This window comes from Copadichromis virginalis, linkage group LG8 (assembly GCF_057382275.1).
Source record: "Copadichromis virginalis isolate Kocher_CV1m ecotype Utaka linkage group LG8, C_Virginalis_male_GT1.1, whole genome shotgun sequence".
In the NCBI taxonomy this organism is placed as follows: Eukaryota; Metazoa; Chordata; class Actinopteri; order Cichliformes; family Cichlidae; genus Copadichromis; species Copadichromis virginalis.
Window position 1 is genome coordinate 7,859,031 of NC_140625.1, and position 22,541 is coordinate 7,881,571.

A 22,541-nucleotide genomic window follows, 5' to 3' on the forward strand; every position below is an offset into this window, starting at 1 on the left:
AGAAGCAGCAAATGAACTTGTCTTTGCTATCTGTCATTTTTACTGAAGTACTGTTTGGCAATGCAATGTGGCAATGTTATTGATTATTACTACTAGTAATGGATTAAAAATTAAACACTGAAAATTCTGAAACCCATTGAACCGCACCATAACTCTTGAATTTAAAGGTGTTTTTGCATTTATTTATATGTTTTATTGGTCCGTGCCACTGGGTCTAATTTTTTTCTTTTCAGTTCCCCTCTCTTATTTACCAAGAGACCCTCGCGTTGGGTATTTCCTCCTTTCTGTACTCAGGAAGCTCATGTGTGCGTTTACAGACATCGACTATTGCAAATAGATATAAGTTTAAAGCAGTGTTGCTCCTTCAGCTTGTAGAAGCCATAGGTGCTCAGCTATAAAGTCACCCTTTAACTACTGCTTCTCTTAAGTTGTTGATTAGTTATATTTTAAAATTGTACCCATTACTTTTGAAGAACTCCTTGGTTTAGGTCCATGGTGCACATCATGCGCTCAGATCCAGGTTGGATCCAGTTCAGGTCCCAATTCAAAGCTGTTAATATGCTTTCAGAATCAGGCTCCTTAAAGATCTGGATCTATAACTGGCAGACTAGCTTACAAACACTGAGGCAGCACTGAGAATTAAGACCTTAATTTTTAAAAATCTAATAGTTATCAGGGTGGATATCTGTTCACCTAGGTGGTGGAATTAAGTGTAAAAGTAGTTCAACAAACATAATGTTTATAGCAAACTTAGATTAGATTTGTTAGTTTATTGAAAACAAAACCAGGGTGTAGAGAAATTTATGGGATCATTTTGTTGTCTTCTTTAATCTGAGAATAAAACAATTTCATATTAAACACAGGAACTAAGAAACCGAAATAGTACAGTGAGATAAGGTGGGTTGTATGTACCAGTCATGGTGGGCAGTCTTAGAGTTTTCTTAGCTTTGAATTGGGTCAAATTGTTCTTTAAAGTTAAAGTCGGTTTTTCTACATTTGCATTATTTGTTATCAAATTGAGCCTCTGGTTTACTCATCATAATCCATATTTGATAATGTTCTGTCTCTGGAGGTCAGTGTCTATTTTGGCAGATAGAGTGAAAAACCTCTGTTCTGTAAATACGTGACAGGTGATGTCTATTCTGGATTGAATTTGAGCTGAAAATATATTAATGGAGATGTTGCCACTTGACATCTTGATAAACGTAATGACTTTATTATTATTGTCAGCCCCAAGTTTTATATTTTCTTTGGCTAAAGCATAATGTTCATTTTATTATGATCGACATTAGAGTCTAAAGGTATGATAAAGTTTGGTAAACGACTCTTGGCCCGTCAGCTTTTCAAAAAAAACGATAGCAGAGGTGAAACGTTGCCTGGTAACACTGCAGTCGCTATTAACTCGTCTTTTATCTGGAGTCTGTGGGCTAGGATAAACACAGAAGGACTCGTAAAGTCTTTGATACGTGCTAAGGTGAGTGTTACACTTTTAATTGTCGGCCAGACTCGACATTGAATGTCAGTCAGTGATGGACAGCACCAGATTGTTATCATTGGTGATTGATAGCTGTTCTCAACAGTGGACATATTGAGCCTGTCAGATAGTGACATGGACATATTGAGTTGTTTTTTGAGTATTGCAGTGTGAGTTCCTGTATCCCAGCCCTGTTGCTAAAAAGTATTCATGTTCTAGTTTTTGACCTTTGGTCATGACCATATAGTGTTTTGGTGGTGGGGAATCTAAGCATCTGCCTTTGCACCACTAAGTCAGTGTTGGGATCTAAAACAGATTTGCAATAAGTTGTGGTAAGTTCAGTAAAAATGAACTGAACTGTAAGAAGGGTTTTAAAGCAAAACACCACACAGATGGGTGTGAGTTTGTCTAACAACTGGAAAGTTAATGTAGCAATTTTTTTTTTTTTTTAAATCTCGTGCAGTCCTTTTCTTTGGGTTCTTCTATAGCTCAGCTGGCCATCTGCTAATTGGAATGTTGGTGGTTCAATCCCTTGATTCTCCATTCTGCATGCCAGAATATAAACCCCAAGTTGGTGTTGGGGTGTGAATGCGTGTGAATATTCGATAGAAAGCACTTAGGTGAAAAAGTGCTTATGTGAATGTGTATGAAAGCACCTTGAGTGCTCAAGTAAAGTAGAACCAGTCCGTTTACAATTTACCATGACAACGTAACCAGTAGTAATACAGCTTTCATGTCCCAAAATAATCCACCAGGAATATGCACGAACACGTGATTCCTGCTAGATGCTAGCTCTATTTCGGCTTATAGAAAAACTGAACAGGTTATGCCCCATATGTCAATACTACTCTGATGGCTTTGGTTTTAGTTTTGAGTGATCTAAAAACCTCTACCCACATTTCGGACAGGAAGTGATGTTACCTTTGTAACAAAACACTCAAATATCATTGTGCTTATTTGCAGCCACTGACAATGAATTAGATCAGTTATTAGTTACAAGCTGCTATATTTTGCTAGAACAACTCAGCACTGGAAGAAGCTTCTGTGTGCATAAACAGTTCTGCATTCCATAACCTCACTGTTTGCTTCCAGAGGCTGCCCTTGAGCAACTATTCTTTCCAGCCATAAATGCCCTTTAATGCAGTCAAAATGAGGCGTAGGAGCTAGTAAGTGGTTTCCATTTGTAAAGTAAACTAACTCCAACTCACAATATCCCATGTAATATGGATGAAATGCATTAAGAATGAGGGGAAGAATACTGTTAGTGAATGGGTCAATTGCTCAAGGCTTCAAACCCCAAAACACAGTTTCTGTGTCTACAGTTTAACTGCAAAGCAGAGATCAGTATGCAAATTAAAAGTTAGTTATGCAACATTAAGTAGAGTGACCAAATATTTATGCATTATTTGCTCTTGTAATTAGCTTATATTCATTTATGCACCGTGGATGCGACTGCCTACACACATGCCAGCCTGTGATTTGTGGCTCTCAGACGAATTCACTAATCAGCTTTGACCTACTCAGAAAATATTAGGTTCTATTAGGAGCCTTGATTTTGTGTGTGTTACTTAGGTATATGCTTTAACTTATGAAACCACTGGCCCTCTTGTATTTTGCAGCTTTCTTTCCTTAAAAATCAGTTTCCTTGCTGTCTGATGTGGCAGTCTGCCCACAGTTGTTAGTTGTGATTGAGAGTCAGGAGATGCCACCTCAGTGAAAAGGGCTTTTTCATCCGCAGGTGGAAAGCAATCATAACTTCAATTTTTCAGCAGCTAAAAGTGGAGCAGCAGATCACACAATTCAGCAGTTCCTTTCTTGTTTCACTTGTGACTCAAAAGATTCCCCTTTAGGTCTCTGACTGTGATTCTGATGTTGTTTTTTTCACTTTTGGTCAAACTAACCTGTTCAATTTTTTCATTTTTCTTAGAGTGGTCCTGGCTGCTGAAAGCAAAAAGCTAGGTTGTCCTTTGTGCCTCCTGCTCATGTGTTGGCTCTTAAACATTCACACACATCCATCCATCAAAATGGAAATGGAAAGGTCAACAGATTTACAGTACATGCCACAACCTGTGGGTTTGCAGAACCCTTAGAAAAAGTTTCTATTTCTATGCTGAAGGGCAGGCTTGCAGAAATATTCAGTTAAATTTTTGCATCATACTCATATTTTTTGACATAGTTCTTTGTGTGGTTGTTGTTTTTGTTAATGTCCTTTTGCAAATATCGATTATACAGTAAAAAAGTGAGACATTTCCTTTTAAAAAGTCTTAATTATTTTTGACAAGTCTTTGATTTCAGACTGGGGTTAATCAGGCTTCTTATTTTTTTCTGCTATCAACATTTGTTTGAAATAAGATCTGCTGTTTATCAGCTGTAGATAGCTAACTAGTTAACAACCTACAGTTTAGCTACCCACAAGTACATAACTAGGCAACACGAGGTGGTTAGAAATTCAGTTTATGATAAGCGAGCTATTCAGTTAGCTGCTAGTGGCTAGCTAGCTAGCTTGCTACATAGGCTAGCTAGTTTGGAATTGGACAAAGACTTATAAAACATGTATAGGTTCACCTCTTCGTGTTTTAAAACTTTAATAGAAAAATTATCTGTGCAATGATAAACATGAACAGCTGTGGTTAAGAACTGTATATCATGTACTATATCTTTACATTGTGTATCCTTTTTTTATAATACTGCATTGTTTTCCTTCTGTTGACTGTTTAATGTTGAGTTTTTGGAAACTGAACTTGAGGGGCTCTGAAGACACTTATTTATCATTCATAACTCAGCAAAACCCTAATTCACACACCAATCTATCATCTATATTAATCTAAATTGAAATTGAATACAAATTATCATACTATATTTCGTAAGACTTTAAACTAAATAGATATATGGTTATTTTTAAAAATGCAGGTTTCACCATGGACTCACTGCTGGAGACTACTACATACAATACATACTATAAAATCATTGAACATATTTTTGTAGAAGGTCTATAGGAATTTTTATCTGTTTACAGCCACTGGTATACAGCTTCCAGCTGATTCTTTAAGTGTTAGTAAGCCTGCTTTCTGCAGTAAATTGGCATCTTTCTGTGGGTAACCATGACTTGACCTGCAACTTACAACAGTTTCTGAGAAGGTGCTATTTTTATTATGAAATGTGATAAGGTACAGATGAATCAATCAAAAATAAATATGCAAAATATGAAAGCTTAATGTTGTTGCACTTTTGCAGGGACACATTTGCGCTAAGAATAGGCACCTTTGTACACTGAAATATAGAATGACTAAGTTATAGAAGAGACAGAGAAGAGTTTGTGAAAGACCTCACACAACAATGTATTGACTAAGCTTTTTCAAGAAATGTACAACTGCACTGTTTTGTAGATTGTTTTTAAAGGTCCAGACGTTGCTTCTTCCAGTGTTTCAGCAGTGTAGATTAAGCCGTCGCAAGAGCCAAAATAATTATTTTCTCAAGAAGACAGTTAGAATCCCAGAGTTCGGCATTGAGCCAAAAATAGGTCGTTTGCAAAGATTTGAAACTTCTTGTTCAGACATATTGATTGTCTTACATCAGTCCATGAGTGCCAGACCTATGGAACATAAAATTAGACCGGAGGCTTTGGTTTTATTCACATCTCCAGCAAGGTTTTAGATTGGATGTATTTCGAAATCTGGAGTATCTGAAGCATCTTCGTCATATTTTCATTTGAGCAAAACTGCCACTTATTTCCTGGTACATATTAGTAGTGTTATTTAAAGACGAACTTTAGTAGGCAGGATATGTTTCTACAGGCATGTCTGGTTTCCAATATTGACCTTGAGCAAGCCAATAAACATCATTAATTCAGCCCATTTTTGCTCCTGAGTTTATTTCCCTTGTGACAACTCTACGAACTAGAAAGAACTCAAAGTTTTTATACCCATCATCTTTCCTTTCAGAAAGCACTTGTTTTTGTTGGATTTTTGTTTTTGCTACAAAGCAACTGATACTGCTTATCCAGCTGCAGAACTCTTGGTGGTTTCACCCCACAGAGAGCACAAAGCATGCCACAGAATACCAAATTATTTGGGCTCATCAACAAAGGAATAGTTTATGGAGTCCCTGTACCCTCAGCGTTTGGGTGTAGGGCAAGCAACTGCCAAGACTAGAGCGAAGGAGAACAACATCAAAGCTCATGTGTTGCAGCGACATCCCATCAAGTACAAAGTGGACGGTGATGTGTCAAAGATCATATTTGCACTGGGGTGGCAAGACATTATAAAAATGCAGAGCAAAACAGGTTTTTAAGGGGTTTGAACCAAGTGGAAATTGGCTTCCCTGATGTATTTTTTTTTTTTTTTACCTGTATCTGCTTGAAAGAGTGGAAACGGTTGCTGAGATTCCTGTTGTGTCCCAACCAAAGAGGTGTGTGCATTGCCAGTATTATCACACTCCCTGCATTGATGGAAAAGTTCCCTGTTTACACTAAAAGAACTGCAGAACATAATGCAGGAGTGGCTGTCATCACTGACCATTAACACTTTCCGCATAACGTGACATGGCAGAAGTACTGAGACGCCTTCGAATGTGTGTTTGCGTATGTGCTTTGACAGTCGTCATGCAGGTAAATGATGCAACTCCCTGAAACAAAAGGCTTCATCATAACAAAAGGTGTACATGCATAGAGCTATAGATAGTACAGTGTGCTGGCAATATCACAGTGATAAAAGAGAGCCTTACGGCAGAGGCCAAGCCCTTATTACAACAACTGTGGTCACAATAAGCCGACTGTAATACATCAGCCTCTGCATGCATAGCTTGTCTTACTTTCTAAGCTCTTCTTCTGGGAATCAAACAAATTCCTTCAGCAGTACCTGAAAGCATCATTTAGTCTCACTCTGATGCCTCTGTATTCTTTTTCTATGCGCTTGTAGCAAAAGTTCTTATCACTGTTTGACTTTTTTCCCCTTTCTCTTGTTACCTGGCTTTCTGGCTTTCTGTCTACAGCTGTGTTTTAGCATTTATCATTTTTCTCTTTTGTCTTTCAGAATAAAGTTATGACCATTGATGCTGTGAAGGTCAAACTGCAGGTAAGAATCCTAATCCACAATATCTGTCTTTAAAACGATAAAATCTTCTTTTTCTTCCCCCATTCCTGTCCAAACGTACGTGTGGGTCATTTTTTTAATAATAAATCTCCAGCAACTATTATCCATGGTGTAAAATACGTCTCCCATACATCTTCATTTCCTGCTGTGGGAGGGGCAAAAAGTGCAAATGATGACTTAATGGGGCCTTAGTTAATCTCTATCAGTCAATTAGCCTGCCGTTCTGCCTGACTGAAGACACAAGAGGGAATTGCAGACTTTCCATCAGATTATCAAGCCTGGAAGTTATCAACAAAAGACACAGACAGGCAGAGAGACCAATGACTCTTGGCCGTTCCAAAACCGCATTAGCTACTGTCTGATGGTTTTTTGCACCTCAATTACACAATGCTAACGCTCTCTCTCTTTATCTTTCTCATCTTTAATCCATCCACGTCCATCCATCTGTCTGTCTGTCAGATGGCATATTTCAGGTGATACTTCATGAATTAGTTTAATGAAACTTTACGTATCTTTAGACTAATTACATTATAGCATAAGTGGAAATGTGACTGCTGAGTTTAAGCTGCACTATTACCAAAATGTTTATGGCAGTAAAAAAAAATCAAGTCATTCAGTCAAATCTTTAAAACTTTTCAAAAATCCTGTAATATTGTTTTATGGTTGAGTCACACACGGGTAAAAACAGGATGATAGCCTCCATGAAACTAAGAAAAGTTGCTGGTTATCCATTAACTGCTCTGAATGTTTTTGCATTGGTAGCTTGGTAGTTGCACCAACTGGTCGCCCACAGGTTTAATGTGTAAGACCACAAACCTCGGGAAAAGTGTTTTTGATTGTAAGATGATTGCACAGGTTGCCTAACTGGGACTGACTGCAATCGCTCTCAGACAGACTTACAAAGATTTGCAACTAATGTTTGATTTATAAATGCAGACAGATTGCCAGCATGTTGCAATTAGTCTGAGTCAGTCTGTGCTGATAAGCAATAACTGTACAACTTTCAAGCTCATTTAATATTAACATTGGGTCTTGTAGGTACAAGAACTCAATTATCCTTACACGTGTATAGCAGAAAGCAGTAAAACATCCACTTCTGACTCGCTGTAGACTACTTTCATTATAACGCACTCACCTATGATAAAACATCCTTATCTGCACTAGGATGTTTTATCATAGGAGTCATTTTAGCATATTCGGTTCTACTTTGGCTCATGTTCTTGATTTGACATGTCTCCGATGATGACTGGATCACCTGTAGAGACATATCTAAAATGTTTGATCTATATTAGTTGGTTTTTCTCATTAGTTAAAATTGACTGAATGGAGTAAATGGAATTGAAAAGATTAAAATGAAGGGAGAGGAAAATTAAAGAAGTATAAAGGTGAGAGCAAAACCAATTAATCACATGCTGGAGATTCATTCAAGAAAGTCCAAGCTGTTTTGGTGAGTGATAACACAAGTTACAACAGCAGGTACCAGAAAAGGAGAAATATGGGATAACATTAAAGAGTGAAGGCCGTTAATGATTTCGTCAGTACAAGGCAAGAATGGTAATGTTCAGAGGAGTTAAATTTGATAAACAGCATCCTCTATAAAACTTGAGTCAGTGGACTGTGACTATGTTACGTTCAGTAGAAACCTGAATATACAGGGCATCTGCATCTTTACTTGTTCCACATTCTGTTTTGTTACAGCCTTAGTCCAAAATAGATTACATTCATTTTAAATTCTTACAAATGTATTAAAAATAAAAACCAAAAATGTAATGTGTATATAAGATCCTGTTTCCACTGATCGTGTGTCGGATGTCTCTTCAACTCAAAAATTAAATATGCAAGAAGTTCAACCAAACGTTTTTCACTTCGTCATTATGAGGTGTGTGTAGAATTTTTCTAGTGCAAAATAAATTTAATACATTAACAAAAGGCTGGAGCTTAGAAAGGACTGGATTTCCTGTGAAACTTTGATTAGGCTACTCTAAAACCTTCATTTTATTTGTCTGAGCCATTTAGACTTGCTGGTGTGTTTTGGGTAATTGTTCTGCTGCATAACCCAAATGTGTTTGAGCTTAAGGACACAAATGAATGGCCAGACATTCTCATGGAAGATATTCTGCAAACTTTCCAAAACTTTTGTCTCATCAGTTCACAGAATATTTTCACATCTTGGGAATCATGAAGAGTTTTTTTGTCAAATGCGAGAAGAGAATTTGTTCTTTTTGGTCATTCGTAATTGTGTCCTTCTCTTCCACAGATGCCATTTTTTCCTAGTCTGTTTTTTATTGTTTTACGACAGCGAGACCTGGAGGGGCGTGATTGGGAAGAACGGCCCCCCTGATCTGAACCTGAGCGGTGCTTTGTTATTGGACTTCTGTGCAAATCACAATTTGGCCATAACGAACACCTTGTTCGAACATAAGAGTGTCCATAAGTGCACGTGGCACGAGGATGCTCTAGGCCGCAGGTCGATGATCGATTTTGTAATCATATCACCAGACCTGCGACCATATGTTCTGGACACTCGGGTAAAGAGAGGGGCTGAGCTGTCACCTGATCACCACCTGGTAGTGAGTTGGATCAGGTGGCGGGGGAGGACGCTGGACAGACCTGGTGCACCTAAATGCATAGTGAGGGTGTGCTGGGAATGCCTAGCGGAGGCCCTAGTCTGTGAGATCTTCAACACACACCTCCGGCAGAGTTTCAACAGCATTCCAAGGGAGACTGGGGACATTGAGTCTGAATGGACCATGTTCAGCATCTCCATTGCCGAAGCTGCTGCATTGAGCTGCAGCCGCAAGCCGGTTGGTGACTGTCGTGGTGGTAATCCCCGAACCAAATGGTGGACATCAGAGGTGAAGGGAGCCACCAGGCTGAAGAGGGAGTCCTATCGGGCTTGGTTAGCCTGTGGGACTTCGGAGGCAGCTGATAGGTACCGACAGGCCAAGCGGAATGTGGCTCGGGCAGTGGCTGAAGCAAAAACTCGGGTGTGGGAGTAGTTCGGAGAGGCCATGGAAAAAGACTTTCGGACTGCCCCGAAGAGATTCTGGCAAACCGTCAGGCATCTCAGGAGGGGAAAGCGGTGCTCTACCTGCACTGTGTATAGTGCTGGCGGAGCGCTGCTGACTTCGACTGAGAAAATTGTCAGGCGGTGGAAGGAATACTTCGAGGACCTCCTTAATCCCACTGACACGTCTTCTGAGGAGGACGCAGAGTCTGGGGATGAGGGTGATGACCCGACCTCTGGTCACTGAGGCAGTGTGAAATGCACTTCACACACGCACAGTTGTTTGTCGCCAGATGCCACGTTTATTTCTAGTTTTCATTTATCATGATAGTCCACAGTCTGACAGCTCCGGTCTCAGCTGATTTCTAGCCTCTCCTCCGCTCCTCTCCCGTCTCACTATAAAAGGGGAAGGAAACCATCATTAGTCCAAACGCCATCAGCTGTTCTCACCTGCGTCTCCAGCACCGCCCCGTTGAGCTCACTGCACCACTCCTCCCCTGCAGCCGCGCCCGGGACCACACCTCCGCCACAGGCAGTTAAACAACTCCTTGGTGGCAGAGCCCCTGGTGTGGATGAGGTCCGCCCCGAGTTCCTGAAGGCTCTGGACGTTGTAGGGCTGTCCTGGTTGACACGCCTCTACAATGTTGCGTGGAGATCAGGGGCAGTATCCCCGGACTGGCAGACCGGGGTGGTGGTCCCCATCTTTAAGAAGGGGGACCAGAGGGTGTGTTCCAACTACAGGGGGATCACACTTCTCAGCCTCCCTGGGAAACTATCCCTATACAACCATTGCAAGCGCTTGGTTCGCATTGCCGGCAATAAGTCGGACTCGTTCCTGGTGGGTGATGGGCTCCGCCCTTTGTCACCGATTCTGTTCATAATTTTAATGGACAGGATTTCTAGGCGCAGCCAAGTGGTGGAGGGCTTTCACTTCGGTAGCCTCAGAATCTCATCTCTGCTTTTCACGGATGATGTGGTTCTGTTGGCTTCATCGGGTGAAGGCCTCCAGCTCGCACTGGAACAGTTCGCGGCCGAGTGTGAAGCAGCGGGAATGAGGATCAGCACCTCCAAATCTGAGGCCATGGTTCTCAGCCGGAAAAGGGTGGAGTGCCCACTCCGGGTCGGGGATGAGTTCCTGCCCCAAGTGGAGGAGTTCAAGTATCTCGGGGTCTTGTTCGCGAGTGATGGGAGAAGGGAGCCTGAGATCGACAGACGGATTGGTGCTGCGGCCGCAGTGAGGCGGACACTGCACCGGTCCGTCGTGGTGAAGAGGGAGCTGAGTGTAAAAGCGAAGCTCTCAATTTACCGGTCAAACCGCTCCCTACCCTATATATACAGGGAGTGCAGAATTATTAGGCAAGTTGTATTTTTGAGGAATAATGTTATTATTGAACAACAACCATGTTCTCAATGAACCCAAAAAACTCATTAATATCAAAGCTGAATGTTTTTGGAAGTAGTTTTTAGTTTGTTTTTAGTTTGAGCTATTTTAGGGGGATATCTGTGTGTGCAGGTGACTATTACTGTGCATAATTATTAGGCAACTTAACAAAAAACAAATATATACCCATTTCAATTATTGATTTTTACCAGTGAAACCAATATAACATCTCCACATTCACAAATATACATTTCTGACATTCAAAAACAAAACAAAAACAAATCAGCGACCAATATAGCCACCTTTCTTTGCAAGGACACTCAAAAGCCTGCCATCCATGGATTCTGTCAGTGTTTTGATCTGTTCACCATCAACATTGCGTGCAGCAGCAACCACAGCCTCCCAGACACTGTTCAGAGAGGCGTACTGTTTTCCCTCCTTGTAAATCTCACATTTGATGATGGACCACAGGTTCTCAATGGGGTTCAGATCAGGTGAACAAGGAGGCCATGTCATTAGTTTTTCTTCTTTTATACCCTTTCTTGCAGCCACGCTGTGGAGGACTTGGACGCGTGTGATGGAGCATTGTCCTGCATGAAAATCATGTTTTTCTTGAAGGATGCAGACTTCTTCCTGTACCACTGCTTGAAGAAGGTGTCTTCCAGAAACTGGCAGTAGGACTGGGAGTTGAGCTTGACTCCATCCTCAACCCGAAAAGGCCCCACAAGCTCATCTTTGATGATACCAGCCCAAACCAGTACTCCACCTCCACCTTGCTGGCGTCTGAGTCGGACTGGAGCTCTCTGCCCTTTACCAATCCAGCCACGGGCCCATCCATCTGGCCCATCAAGACTCACTCTCATTTCATCAGTCCATAAAACCTTAGAAAAACCAGTCTTGAGATATTTCTTGGCCCAGTCTTGACGTTTCAGCTTGTGTGTCTTGTTCAGTGGTGGTCGTCTTTCAGCCTTTCTTACCTTGGCCATGTCTCTGAGTATTGCACACCTTGTGCTTTTGGGCACTCCAGTGATGTTGCAGCTCTGAAATATGGCCAAACTGGTGGCAAGTGGCATCTTGGCAGCTGCACGCTTGACTTTTCTCAGTTCATGGGCAGTTATTTTGCGCCTTGGTTTTTCCACACGCTTCTTGCGACCCTGTTGACTATTTTGAATGAAACGCTTGATTGTTCGATGATCACGCTTCAGAAGCTTTGCAATTTTGAGACTGCTGCATCCCTCTGCAAGATATCTCACTATTTTTGACTTTTCTGTGCCTGTCAAGTCCTTCTCTTGACCCATTTTGCCAAAGGAAAGGACGTTGCCTAATAATTATGCACACCTGATATGGGGTGTTGATGTCATTAGACCACACCCCTTCTCATTACAGAGATGCACATCCCCTAATATGCTTAATTGGTAGTAGGCTTTCGAGCCTATACAGCTTGGAGTAAAACAACATGCATGAAGAGGATGATGTGGATATATATATATATATATATATATATATATATATATATATATATATATATATATATATATATATATATATATATATATATATATATATATATATATATACACACATGCTTGTAATCGCTTAGTTAGCCTTTTGGCTTTGTGTTCTACAAATTCCAACCTCCAGACTCAATGCAGAATTTGTCTTAACATAAAGATGCTGTTTTAAATTTAGTTGCTAAACTGCTAAGCTATTAATCTATCTATTTAGTTGTTCACTATGCCAACCGATGTTCTGTTCATCCTGCTCTTCCTTCCTCCCTTCTCTCTCAGATATGGGACACTGCTGGTCAGGAGCGTTTTCGGAGTGTCACTCACGCTTACTATCGTGATGCTCACGGTAGGATTCCTCAATTTGTGTTTGTGAGAACCTCTTTGGTTGTGACTGACATGCCTTCTCTCCACTCTCTATTTTCTCCTGACACAGCCAGACTGTTCTGACAGACATTTCATTTCCTTTGTTTTCTTCAAATGTGTTACTGGCACCAGCAGGCACGCTGCTCCCTGTTGTTCCCTCATACCTGTTGAGATTGCAAAAACATGCATGTTGCTTTGTGTGTGTGTGTGTGTGTGTGTGTGTGTGTGTGTGTGTGTGTGTGTGTGTGTGTGTGTGTGTGTGCGCATTTCCACCTGTATTTCTCACGTTGCCGGGACATGAACTTCCTTACTTCTTGGTACAAAAAGCAAGCCATTTTAACACAATTAATACACTTTGCCACTGAGTCTTGGTTCTGTAAGTATTGGCTGAGTATTGGTAAGTGATGAAATCACAATACTCTTAGTTTGTGCATGTGTGTGTGTGTGGGCACACGCATTTGCCAGAGGCTCAATGCTGTGTGCAGGTTCTTTTAAGCGAGAGGCTAACCACTGGGTGGGAAAATGAGCCTGCCTCTCACACAGTGGGGAATCGGAGGGGGGGGGGGGGGGGTATTGGGGAGCTCTGAGCTATTCCCACATGTGCTTGTGAGGGTGTATGTGTGTGTAGTAGTTATATCTCGAACAGCCCCGCTGAGTACTGATAACAGTTTGCCTCAGGCCAACCTGAATGAGCAGGTGTAGTCGAACACACACACACACACACACACACACACACACACACACACACACACTTGCTGGCATTAACTGAAACGCGAAATCTGCTCAGCAGCATATAAAATAGCAAAATGATGGGACGTGGCTGAAAACGTGTACCCGATTGTGTCCGTTATGTATGGGTGTGCGCTTGGCTTTGATGAGGTTTGCATGTGTTATACATAAGTACGTGTGTGTGTGTGTGTATGATGGCCAGTTGCCCAGCATCATTCTGATCTGTCAGTGCAACAGTTTAGCCTCACTGATCTTTAACAAGGCACCAAGGGAACCTCAAACCAGCTCCTCTGAGTTGTCCGTCTGTTGCTGACTTTTAAATAAAGCTCATTCGCTCTGACAGACAGGACCAGGGGAGGGAATCCAGCCCAAATGCAGCCGTCACGAAAGCTGTCTACTACTGTGAACTAATGGACAGTTTTTCGTGACTCAGACTTTGAAATGTAGAGATCCCACAGTCAGGGGTCTCGTTTCCATTTCTGAGCACCGCCAGGTAAAAGTGAGGAAGTCCAAAGTGTGGAAATAGTAAACAGATTTAAGTCAGTAGTTTAAAATCTGCAATTTTAATTACAGTTAAAGTCTCACAGTCCTGTCAAGGAAGATAAAGTTTCACTGCTTATACTTCTTTATTATTTTCTTTTATCTCTACATGGATGATTAGCTGAGTGCATATGCTCTCTGTCAAGCTCATTACTGGTTACTGATTCGATGTCTTTGGAGCTCTTCACTATAGCCCGTGCTCTCTGTCACTGATCTGCTCCACCGCCATCTGCTGTATTGTGCACATAAGGTAGTATGCTGAAAAGTGTCTACATGAAAATGTCACGGCTTGCCAGATCAGACAACAGACTTCACACTGCTGGTTGTGTCGCTACACAACACACAATGAGTCATAACTCATCTCCCCTCCTGCTTGTATTTGTTGGTGACTGACACATAACCAACCTTGTGATACTTTACAAGGCACACTTGGTATAATAAGATAACAACGAAAACTTGACTGCAAAGATGGAAACCAGTCATACAAAGCAGGCAGTTGCACTTTATATTTGTATTTAATAGTGCTGTCAATAAATGAAAAACAAAACAAAACTAATTAAATTCACAGTTGTCTGTAATTAATCGCGATTAATCGCAATTACTTGATCCTGATTACTTGATTTTAACTGCATGCGCTAACTGCGTTAACTGCATTAAAAGTTTTAATTTCAATGCGGATTAATTTGCGTTAACTCATTTTTGGTTTAATTTAAGCAATAACTCACAGTTGGGAGAAGTTGCCCCTTTGCTAATGACTTTACCTAAATGCTATTTGGACTCAGTGTTTGTGAGGACCTTTAGAAGAAGCAGCGAAAAGTTTTGTACATTTTTTTGGGAGACAGTTTAAAGTTTTTTAGTTTTTAAATGTGTCTTGGGCAATGACTTGCCCAAGACAGCTCAGTAGTTGTTGGAGGGGAATGAAGCATGTCTCAGAGTACTACTATGCCCTCTAGACAACTATCGATGTTTGTCTTATTTAATTCTGGCCCCACTCTCACTTTTTATTGTGTCCATGAACAGAGAGCAAAGAAATTCAGACAATCAGTACAAATGAGCTGGTGGTTGGAGTGAGCCCAGTGCAATCTGCCAGGCCCATCTGGTGTAGAGGGTGACGTGAAGGTCCAGCTGGGTCCAGAAACCAGCCGCAGACTCTTTTTTTTCACCCCCTTCTCCCCCAGTGGAACTGACAGTTTGTCATTTCCGCAGCATGGAGCGAAACCACAGGGTACTAAAAAAGAAAAAAAAAGAAGAAAAGCAGACTTGGTGGTTGAGACAAGAAACAAGAGGAGGAAGGCAAGGAAAGGGAGGTATTGAGACATAAAATACTACCAGGGTGGTGTGGGGGGGCTGATGCAAGCATGACAGGGTGATATATTGAAAGATGCTTGGAAAGACAAATTCATTTCTCAAATCAAGAATGGAAACCAAGATGTCTAGAGGAGCAAAGCGGTCAGAACCATTTAACATTGCAAACAACCAGCTTTCATCACAAAAGGCAGCTGACAAAAATCAATTAACGTCAAAGCAGAAAGCAGTGTGAGTAAAAGACTATAATGAAACACTGTAGCACTTTCCTCAGAAGATTTCCTGCATGACAAAACGCCTCATTGCATCTGAACACAGGCCCAAAACAATTAAAACAGTAGAATAAAAGAAGAGTAGAGCTCACGATTTTGAAGTGACTGGTTTCATTTTAGCCACTTAGCATGCTGTTACTGAATGCAACTGGCATCTTTAGCGAACACAACTAAAACACAACACCATCACTACCTTTAACTGGGTGTACTCAGTCACTTTGTAACAAAATACCACGTCAGCAAATGGGAGACCTTTCAGCCCGAAATGAAACTCTTCCAAAGTCTTTCCCATTTTTATATCTCACATATAGAAGTAACACGATGAACTCAGTGAAACAGAATAATTGAGTTAATAGATTTAGAGGAACAGGTAATGGCTGCATTAGAGATGATGCCTCCAATGGGTGCTTTATGATTGAAAGGGTTGTTCAGGCAGTATTGTTTTGAATGAGGTGCTTTGGCTGCTTCATTTCCTTATAATGGCCTTCATTGCTTTTGTTACCCATGGTGTAAGGAAGCGGGGTTATGGCACATCTCAGTGAAATGCTCCACTCCATCATTATTGCTGCCATTCACATAGGTTTCTGTCTAAAATGCAATAATCTTTTCAGTCTTTCAGTGTCATCCAAGGTCTTAAATCCAATGTCACAAGTCTTGAAAATGATTAAATCATTACCATTAACATTACTATTGTCCTCTAAGTTGCATAAACTTCAGTCTTGTGTGTTTTTGGAGACAATGTGAATTGATTTTTGTGTTAACAGAGGTATAAAACAAAACCAACATGCATCGTAATATGACAGAAAAAAGACAACACTATGGAAGTAAATGTAGATGGTGTTAACGTTGGGGTCTGTTGATGTTACTACTTATAATACAAAGAAGTGGAGGTACAACCAGTTTTTTTTAAAACTGAAAAAGTAAGGCATTCAAAGTCAGTTGCACTTTGTAGAAGTTTGAGTATGCTTAATAACTCAAGTATTTAAGTTGGACAGGAAGTCAACAAACATAAAACAACTGATACCAGTGACCAGCAAGGACCTGCTATCACTCAGTATTGCTGTGTGGAACATCACCCAGCACAATCCACTGAACAAAATCATTCAAAAAGCTCATAGGCATTTCACTTATATTGAAAAAGAGAAAATCAATGCTAGAACATTCTAAGTGGCACAAAACCTTATGGGCCACTGTCACCCCTCATCATTACAGTTACTCAAATTGTATTATTAAAGTCTCTGTTGACTGAGCTCAATCAATAAGTAAATTGCTTTTATTACATTTATCAACCCAATGTGCATATCACGTGTGCCAGTTTTGTTTTGTTTTTCCCCCCGATATGACTGTAAATACAAATGTTTGGGAACTCCCCCCTCTCCCTTTTCTATATATTTTCAGCTATTCAACAGATTATTCTCGAATTCTGATGCCCCAAAAGGCTGTTGGTATTTCTAGCAGAGGTCTTATTTGAGATGAACTAATTATTCTTTAAAGGGATGCTGTGATAATTAATTGAATGGAGTCATAAAAGTGACAGGCAAATCGCTGTTTAATGCATAAGTGTCTCAGTTAATTGGTCTACTTTAGAGGGTTTTGAGACTTAACTCCCAAGTGGGATGCAAAAAGGAGAGGCGTGATGTGCACATACTGCAGGAGGTGGAAAAACCAATGTCTGGCTTGCTTGTCAACATCATGACTGGTACTCATGGAGAAAATTAAGCTCCTAATATCCACTAGGTCATTGGCAAGACATTTTGTGTTCGGGGTTTAATATTCACCCCTTTTAAAGTAAATTTTCTCTATTTATGACCCACGAAATGAAAATATTTGAACAGAAAAAATGTAACCTCAAAATGTATTTGCCTTTGAAGTGTAATATCTTTTGGTTTTTTTGAAAATCAGCCTTTTTTTTTTTTAGCACGTGGCTATAACACAACCCAATCCTAAGCGTAGATGGGTCACTAGATCACAGGAGCAAATCTACAGCAGAATGACTGAGAAGAAAAGAATGAAGGTGCTGCAATTAGAGACCTGAATCCCAGTAGTTCAATTCCTTGAACTGTTAGTCTGCTAGCTTAATGATTCTGCTTATCAGTACCACTTCCACTAGCAGTATAATCAGCTGATTTCTGTTCATGTGCAGGAGGAGGTAAATAGTGGTGCAGTCTGCAGCTTGGCTATGGACATTTTTATAGTGTGATGGTAGAGTACAAACTCCATCCAGGACACAAACAACTGCATTATACTGCTAACACAACTTTGGCTCTTTGCAAGCACCTGCACAGATAGCATGCTAGCGCTAGCCAAGAAGCCAGAGTGATGTTAGCTAAGTGAATGCTGACTACAACCCAGTAGGCAGATCCTGAACTTCAACCAATAACAAATGACTGAGCAGTTAGGCCGCAATCTGCATTTCTGCCTGTCCATGTTTCTAAAGTAGAATCACTGTGGGGTAGGGTTGCCAACCGTCCCTTAAAATACGGAATCGTCCCGTATTTAGAAACAAAAGTACACGTCCCGTATTGAGCTAATAAGGGACGCACTTTGTCCCGTAATACAGTGAGAATCAAAAGTAGTCTATAACTTTTAATGGAATTAACGCTTTGTTTGAAAACATAATTCCCAGCCCCTCTCCTGCTTTGTGACCGATGAGCTGACAGCACACTTATGACAATTCGAGTATGACAAGTCAGATTACCGCTCATCTCATTGGTTGAGGAAAGGTCGCTTACGGAGAAAATACCGGAAGACAACCGATGACCACAACAACAAGCATGGCCAACAGGGAAACAAACACCGACACTGCGGTGCAAGTCTTGGACGGCACACTGTGCCTCCATAAAATGAAGGTTATAAAAGAAAATCTGTCGCTCGCTCTCCCTCTCTCTGTCTTTCACTCACACAGACACAACACCACATCAACTTTGCTAAATTGCTAATGAAAAACATTGATCAGGCAGCTGTGATTGAGCAGCAGTGTAAATCCAACTATTTTCACGGTTGTTGTGGTCGTGATAATTTTGTGATGCCACATGGAAAAGGCTCGGATGAGCTTTCCAAAGTTCTACAAGTTGTGCCTCCATCGCTTGTGTCCAGATCACACGCTGCACAGCCGTGCTGCTCCATCTTTTTCACCGACGTTTACGTGTGAGCAGTGTGAGCGGCTGTGGTGACACCCTCACGAGCGATTGATATCGGGAGCTGGTCGTGAGGTGTTAATCGCTTCTCGTTACCCCACGTATACTACACGACGCACGATGAAGGCCAAAATCGGGCCGATCACCAAATCAGTCGCACGACTCAAAAATCGGCTCAAAATGGGCCAAAAATCGCACAGTGTGAGCCCAGCATTAGAGCAGCAATGTTTGTTCGCTCAGAGAAAGAAAAAAAAAAGGCTGCAAAAGTACAGGGAGGAATGGGAAAAGGAAAACACCTGGCTGGAAAAGTGCACGATAACACCTATAAAGCGCACTGCACTGTGTGCCGGCGCACTTTTTCCATAGGCATGCTTCTATTGGTGGGCACATGAAGAACACGAGGGGCGTGAAAGCTCGGGGAACCCTTAACCAATTTCTTGTCCACCAGGCCACGGCAGAAGCAGATATGGTATGTAAACATTGGTTTGTTTTTTTTAAACCCTCTGGTTAAGGTTAAAATGGGCATGTGCAGTGAATATCAGCGCTATGTGGCCAGAAGTGTGATAATATAATTTATTTTGTGTAATAAACAACTGCAAGGATAGATGATTACAACAAATTGATGACTAATACATAAAAGTAATACATAGATTAATAATGATGAGTTAAGATGCGTAATCATGGGAACAAGCGGGTTTACAAACAGGAGCAGCTGATTAGCTTTAGAAAAGCTGAAATAATACCTCAACTGAAGCCAACTGTACTAAATGCACTAAATGTGCACTGTTACAAGAATGATTTTGTTCTATTGTTTTCTATTAATTTATATAATTTTAAGTTAAGTAGGACAGAGTTATTTTAAAGAAAGATTTACTTATATTCTCAAAAGTTAAGCATGACAGGCTTCTGTTTAAGAAAGAGACCTGTTTTATTGTGTTAATGTTGTCATTGTGAGCTAAAAATAAATGGCTAAATGATCATTTGTTTCCCATATGGTCATATCACAAAGAATATGCATCTGCTTAAATCAAATTCAAGTCAAATGGTTAAAAAATAATTTCACACACAAAAAAAGAGCTACAAAATTCACCACACTGGGAAGGGTGAAGACAACTGGGTTGCCCGGCCCTGGCCACGAGGTGTCCCTTATTTATTTTTCAGGGAGTTGGCAACCCTACTGTGGGGATAGCTTTAAAGTCTCTTTGTGCTGGTTTTTTATATCTGTGCTGTGTGCTGTGCTTTATGTTCATACCTAAATACTAAGAGAAAAATCATATGTGTGTCCTCATTAGCATAGCGCAGAGCATTTGGCTCTTCAGCTGCTAAATAGCTGCATGTGGCTCCTGAGTTACTGGTTAGAATTAGGGTTAACCGTAGCCCTATTTAATTCTGTGAATACAATAATTATTAGTCTGTTCTCTCACAATTACATCAGCCCGTCTGTCTTTTTCTCTTTTTGCTTGAAGGAAGTAAAATGACTCTTGATGTTAAAGGTTGCCGACGTCCGAGTTAGGGATTTGTGTTGGTGTGTGGGATTGTAGCCTCAGATTTATATTTTTAAATGGTAATTATGAGACAATGTGTTTCAGATTATTTTATGGAGATATGTGAAAGTAATGCAACAAGTAGAATTGATTACTTTCTCCTAGGAGTAATTAAGTGACATAATGCATTACTGTTAAGAAAAGTCTTCTGTGTAGTATGTGCAATACATTACTTTTTTTGCATGAATGCAATGCCATTGGTATGCTGTTTAGCGATGGTGGTGACTCCCCAAGCAGAGCCAATGAGAATCGATTAGGAATCTAATCGATGGTGGAATCGGAATTGCTAAATTTGTACCAGTTCCTATCTGGAGCTGCAATGGTCTAGTCAAAGTCCAGGCGTCGATGTGATATGAGTTTGTGACAATTGGGGTGGTATCCTAAGAGCTGTGCACAAACGAATGTGTACAAACTAATTATGTAAAGAAGAGTTGGCCAGTATTCTTTCCTGGTGATGAATAAAAAACATTAGTTACTGCTGCTAAATGTGGTTCTAACATTAGAATCATGGAGTACCTACAGGGAGTGCAGAATTATTAGGCAACTTGTATTTTTGAGGAATAATTTTATTATTGAACAACAACCATGTTCTCAATGAACCCAAAAAACTCATTAATATCAAAGCTGAATGTTTTTGGAAGTAGTTTTTAGTTTGTTTTTAGTTTTAGCTATTTTAGGGGGATATCTGTGTGTGCAGGTGACTATTACTGTGCAGAATTATTAGGCAACTCAACAAAAAACAAATATATACCCATTTCAATTATTGATTTTTACCAGTGAAACCAATATAACATCTCCACATTCACAAATATACATTTCTGACATTCAAAAACAAAACAAAAACAAATCAGCGACCAATATAGCCACCTTTCTTTGCAAGGACACTCAAAAGCCTGCCATCCATGGATTCTGTCAGTGTTTTGATCTGTTCACCATCAACATTGCGTGCAGCAGCAACCACAGCCTCCCAGACACTGTTCAGAGAGGTGTACTGTTTTCCCTCCTTGTAAATCTCACATTTGATGATGGACCACAGGTTCTCAATGGGGTTCAGATCAGGTGAACAAGGTGGCCATGTCATTAGTTTTTCTTCTTTTATACCCTTTCTTTCCAGCCACGCTGTGGAGTACTTGGACGCGTGTGATGGAGCATTGTCCTGCATGAAAATCATGTTTTTCTTGAAGGATGCAGACTTCTTCCTGTACCACTGCTTGAAGAAGGTGTCTTCCAGAAAATGGCAGTAGGACTGGGAGTTGAGCTTGACTCCATCCTCAACCCGAAAAGGCCCCACAAGCTCATCTTTGATGATACCAGCCCAAACCAGTACTCCACCTCCACCTTGCTGGCGTCTGAGTCGGACTGGAGCTCTCTGCCCTTTACCAATCCAGCCACGGGCCTATCCATCTGGCCCATCAAGACTCACTCTCATTTCATCAGTCCATAAAACCTTAGAAAAACCAGTCTTGAGATATTTCTTGGCCCAGTCTTGACGTTTCAGCTTGTGTGTCTTGTTCAGTGGTGGTCGTCTTTCAGCCTTTCTTACCTTGGCCATGTCTCTGAGTATTGCACACCTTGTGCTTTTGGGCACTCCAGTGATGTTGCAGCTCTGAAATATGGCCAAACTGGTGGCAAGTGGCATCTTGGCAGCTGCACGCTTGACTTTTCTCAGTTCATGGGCAGTTATTTTGCGCCTTGGTTTTTCCACACGCTTCTTGCGGGTCGCAATCAAGCGTTTCATTCAAAATAGTCAACAGGGTCTGTTGACTATTTTGAATGAAACGCTTGATTGTTCGATGATCACGCTTCAGAAGCTTTGCAATTTTGAGACTGCTGCATCCCTCTGCAAGATATCTCACTATTTTTGACTTTTCTGTGCCTGTCAAGTCCTTCTTTTGACCCATTTTGCCAAAGGAAAGGACGTTGCCTAATAATTATGCACACCTGATATAGGGTGTTGATGTCATTAGACCACACCCCTTCTCATTACAGAGATGCACATCACCTAATATGCTTAATTGGTAGTAGGCTTTCGAGCCTATACAGCTTGGAGTAAGACAACATGCATGAAGAGGATGATGTGGACAAAATACTCATTTGCCTAATAATTCTGCACTCCCTGTGGTTTTTTATGCAGACCTGTGAAAACTTTCTTCTTCACACTAACAGGTACCTGTTTCCAAAAAGCCGCACT

At 40.8% G+C, this 22,541-nt stretch overlaps 1 protein-coding gene across 1 annotated transcript in view; it reads left to right on the forward strand.

The window, feature by feature from the left end:
* rab26 (RAB26, member RAS oncogene family) overlaps window positions 1–22,541 on the forward strand; it is a 112,850-nt gene that overhangs the window by 41,514 nt on the left and 48,795 nt on the right. The window contains exons 3-4 of the mRNA XM_085465558.1: window positions 6,505–6,546; window positions 12,740–12,806. Of these exons, the coding sequence (XP_085321684.1) occupies window positions 6,505–6,546; window positions 12,740–12,806 (109 nt within the window). The remainder of the gene's footprint in view (window positions 1–6,504; window positions 6,547–12,739; window positions 12,807–22,541) is intronic.